We start from the raw sequence: 5,020 nt of genomic DNA on the forward strand, positions 1-5,020 counted from the left end.
GACTTCACATTCCAGGATGTCTGGCTCTAGATGAATGATCACACCATCGTGATTATCTGGGTCGTGAAGCTCTTTTTTGTACAGTTTTTCTGTGTATTCTTGCCACCTCTTCTTAATATCTTCTGCTTCTGTTAGGTCCATACCATTTCTGTCCTTTATCGAGCCCATCTTTGCATGAAATGTTCCCTTGGTATCTCTAATTTTCTTGAAGAGATCTCTGGTCTTTTCCATTCTGTTGTTTTCCTCTATTTCTTTGCATTGATCGCTGAGTAAGGCTTTCTTATCTCTCCTTGCTATTCTTTGGAACTCTTCATTAGATACTTAGGGCCCACTTAATGACCTTACTTTAACTTAATTATCCTAGTAAAGACTGTGTCTCTAAACAAGGTCACTTTCAGAGACACTAAGGATTAGGACTTAAAGATATAAGTTTCAGGCTTCCCAGGTGGCACTAGTGGTAACGAACCTGCCCACCAATTCAGGAGACATAAGAAATGCAGGTTTGATCTCTGGGTCAGGAAGATGCCCTGGAGGAGGGCTTGGCAGCCTACTCCAGTATTCTTGCCTGGAGAATCCCGTGGACAGAGGAGCCTGATGGGCTACAGTCCTTAGGGTCACAAACAGACACAACTGAAGTGACTTGACAAGCATATGATTTCAGGGGACATGCAATTCAACCAATAACACCTCTCTACCCAGGAGTATTGAAAGTTTGATGTGTTTTTCATCCATTTCAATCCACTCTTTAATGAACCTGTAATATTTTAGCAGCAACAATACATCTTGTGTATGATAAAATTCTCTGAAAACCAAGTTATACCTGTTTGTTTAATTCATTTTCATGTGTGAAATTAAAATATGTATTTGGGGACAACAGCCAATCAATGTTATCAACTTTATATGTCTCTAAAGGACAATGAAAATTATTTTGAAGATCATAAATTTATACATACATGTATCATTATTTTATTCATCATAATATCAATGCTATATTACCAGCAAAATAAATTTTAAAATAGATAAATTTGCTGTTTATTTCTAGATTCATAGTTTACAGTCAGGGAAAATGAGATTGCTGGATGGGTTTAAGCAGATGGTAAAAGAAGGAGGAATTCTTTCTCTTTGGCGAGGAAATGGTGTAAATGTTTTAAAAATTGCACCTGAGACAGCACTCAAGGTTGGGACCTATGAACAGGTAAAATATTACTGTCTGTGGAATTTTAGAAGACATATTTTAAATTTTAAAAATTTTAGACTTTTATGAGAGAAAACATAAAACATTGCTGGAGTGTGCTCAAGCAATAGATATGAATTTAAATATAAGTGACTTTATTTATTCTTATTTATTTTTGATATTTTCATATTGCTTTTGTTTCAAGAGGTAATCCAGGGACCATATTATAACTGTAATATAATCTATTCTATTGTCCATTAGTAGTTCTTTGATTTCAGTTTTCCCATGTGCTGCTGCTGCTAAGTCGCTTCAGAAATGTCCAACTCTGTGCGACCCCATAGACGGCAGCCCCCCAGGCTTCCCCGTCCCTGGGATTCTCCAGGCAAGAACACAGGAGTGGGTTGCCATTTCCTTCTCCAATGCATGAAAGTGAAAGTGAAGTCGCTTAGTCGTGTCCGACTCTTCGAGACCCCATGGACTGCAGCCTACCAGGCTACTCTGTCCATGGGATTTTCTAGGCAAAAGTACTGGAGTGGGGTGCCATTGCCTTCTCTGAGAGACCCTCAAAAAATGTTTCAGTATTGTTTTTACTTTTAATAATGTGAATATTTGTTTTAAAATTTGTTAATCTGAAAAAAAAATAAAACAAACAAAAAAATTGTTCATCTGATTTAGGATTTTACTTTTGCTCAAATAATTCACCTTGAGATGAGCTATATTTATTTTCAAGTAATATAAATTATTAGCATCACATTAGAGTTTGAGTACACTGTGCATCTCCAGTTTTCCATTTTCAATGTAAATCTTATAGTAATTTTTTTCTTTAAACATTTAATAATACATAGCATTAATTTGCTTCTTTGGTAGAACCTTGGTTTACAAAGTCAGATGACCTCAAAATTTTAAGAAAAGATAAAAAATAAATACTATCCTTTCTCAACCCAAATTGTTTAAAAGCAAATGGATGGTTGTATAGGACACTAGACTTACTTGTAATGCACATCTTAAAAACATACATCACTTATTTAAATTGGGATTTGCTTACTCATTCAAGAAATGTTTCTTTCAGCAACAGACTTTCTTGAGCACTTAATGTGTTCTAGACCTTATTTGAGGTTCTGGGGATACAGCAGCAAACAAATCAGATGTTGATAAATGCTATGGAGAAAACAGATGATAGAAATTAGAGACAGTAAGAACTGACAACTCTTTCAAGAAGTTTTTCTATGAAGAAGTGAGAGCAATTGAGTGGTAACTATAGGAAGATGTGAGATAGAGAATTTTCTAAAAATGGAAGAAGCAACAGCATGTTTGTATACTTAGGAGAAAGATCCAGTAAAGAGGGGACCATTAATGACAGGATAGAGGAGAGGGTAGTGCAAGTAATATAAATTATTATTATCCTTGAGTCTCTGAGAGGGTGAAATAAGATGGGAACTAGTGCTCATGGAAGGGTTTGGCCTTGGGTAGGCACTTCATCCATAGTTCGAGGAGAAGCTCTACTATGGGGGCACAGATGCAGGTGGGTTTGTGGAAGATTTCTTTCTAGTGCTTCAACTTCTTCAATGAAATGGGAAGCAAGGACATGTGGAGGTGTGAGGAAGGAGGAGAAGACATGAGTTGGTATTCCAGGAAAGTGGAAAAGCTAATGGATAGAGGAAATTAAATAAGATTGCTGGAGGCAGATGGTCCAGGTGAAATTATTTTGTCTGATTATGCAAATCAAACAGTTCTCAAGTATGTATTTATTACTGCTTGAGTATAGCTCATTATCTGGCCCCTAGGAAGTCCATGGGTAATTAGCCATCAAATTACCCCTGTGGGCTAGGGTATCCTAGTTGCAACTCCAGTCTTGTTGTCTTTTAAGATAATTATATTCATCTTGCATCTGATGAGGAAGTGCCATCATTTGGACTCTGCTATTCTGGAATTTTCCATTTCCTTTTATACCACTGAATGTAGTTCCATGGCAGCATCCTCTGCTGTCAACCCTCATAACAGCTATCACTGGACTTCTCAACAAGGGCTCCGTCTCATCCTAGAAACATGCTCGACTAGAAGGTTTGTCAATCTCATGATAAAATTCATTCTGACATTTCCACCTTCCTGAGTCTACTGATTCCTTCCTCCACACTCTACCAAAGCTTTGGCATCTCTACCTCATTTACTGTCAGTCATAATTGTGTCCAAGCTTTAAAGGTCCATCCCAGCAGCATATTAGGACAGGATTCAGGTGTCCTATGTCATGGGAGAGTGTTCAACATGAATAAAGTCTCCCTTGTCCAGCATTATATTCCACTCCTGCCGCCGCTGCTGCTAAGTCGCTTCAGAAATGTCTAACTCTGTGCAACCCCATAGCCGACAGCCCACCAGGCTCCCCCGTCCCTGGGATTCTCCAGGCAAGAACACTGGAGTGGGTTGCCATTTCCTTCAATGCATGAAAGTGAAAAGTGAAAGTGAAGTCGCTCAGTCGTGTCTGACTCTTAGTGACCCCATGGACTGCAGCCCACCAGGCTCCTCCACCATGGGATTTTCCAGGCAACAGTACTGGAGTGGGGTGCCATTGCCTTCTCCACTCCTGATAAGCCCACTATTCAAGACTTATGATCCACTCCTATACATGTTCAACTGGTTCCTTCTAGTCTATATTATCCAGGTCCTGCAACAATTTGATCAGAATGATATTTATTCCTAGGACACAGGCTTTATTTCCTCATCAGGCTATCTGAGACCTAACCGTATAAAAATTATTGGTTAGGAGGCAATAAGAGGAGGTGGGAGAGAGACAGGCATCATCTTCTACATCTGCCTCTTTAAGGCCTTTGCATGGCCTCTGGACAAGGAGAGGCTACTCTGCTCGAGCAGTGGGAAGAGGATAACTTTTGCTGAATTGAAAGGTTTTGGAGAATCCTGGAGTTCAGGGTTCTCAGGCACATACTCCCAGATGTCTCCATCTCATGTATTAGGGTCCAACTCCCTCCCAGTGAACATCCTCATTTTAGCATAGGAGATCTTTTGAAGCTGTGCCTTCAGTTTCCTTTGCAACTCTGGTACCTTTACATTTATATGCTGGGTCTGATTTTCAGTAATTTATTCTCCACCTGCAGGAGATTCAGTTCAGTACAGTTCAGTCCCTCAGTCATGTCCGACTCTTTGCGACCCCATGAATCACAGCACACCAGGCCTCCCTGTCCATCACCAACTCCCAGAGCTTACTTAAACTCATGTCCGTCCAGTTGGTGATGCCATCCAGCCATCTCATGCTCTGTCATCCCCTTCTCCTCCTGCCCCCAGTCCCTCCCAGCATCAGGGTCTTTTCCACTGAGTCAACTCTTCGCGTGAGGTGGCCAAAGTATTGGAGTTTCAGCTTTAGCATCAGTCCTTCCAATGAACACCCAGGAGTGATCTCCTTTAGAATGGACTGGTTGGATCTCCTTGCAGTCCAAGGGACTCTCAAGAGTCTTCTCCAACACCGCAGTTCAAAAGCATCAATTATTTAGCACTCAGTTGTCTTCACAGTCCAACTCTCACATCCATATATGACCACTGGAAAAACCATAGCCTTGACTAGACGGACCTTTGTTGGCAAAGTAATATCTCTGCTTTTTAATATGCTGTCTAGGTCGGTCATGGAGAAGGCAATGGCACCCCATTCCAGTACTCTTGCCTGGAAAATCCCATGGACGGAGGAGCCTGGTAGGCTGTAGACCATGGGGTCGTGAAGAGTTGGACACGACTGAGCGACTTCCCTTTTACTTTTCCCTTTCATGCATTGGAGAAGGAAATGGCAACCCACTCCAGTGTTCTTGCCTGGAGAATCCCAGGGACGGGGGAGCCTGGTGGACT

At 40.8% G+C, this 5,020-nt stretch overlaps 1 protein-coding gene across 2 annotated transcripts in view; it reads left to right on the forward strand.

Annotated features, from left to right (window-relative positions):
• The window catches only part of LOC104981700 (calcium-binding mitochondrial carrier protein SCaMC-1-like), a 91,320-nt gene that overhangs the window by 65,571 nt on the left and 20,729 nt on the right, over nucleotides 1–5,020 (forward strand). For both annotated transcript variants that reach the window (XM_010830941.1, XM_010830940.1), the window contains one exon: nucleotides 1,043–1,195. In XM_010830941.1, coding sequence (XP_010829243.1) covers nucleotides 1,043–1,195 — 153 coding nt within the window. The remainder of the gene's footprint in view (nucleotides 1–1,042; nucleotides 1,196–5,020) is intronic.

Source organism: Bison bison, unplaced genomic scaffold (assembly GCF_000754665.1).
Source record: "Bison bison bison isolate TAMUID 2011002044 unplaced genomic scaffold, Bison_UMD1.0 scf7180017864519, whole genome shotgun sequence".
Taxonomy (NCBI): Eukaryota; Metazoa; Chordata; class Mammalia; order Artiodactyla; family Bovidae; genus Bison; species Bison bison.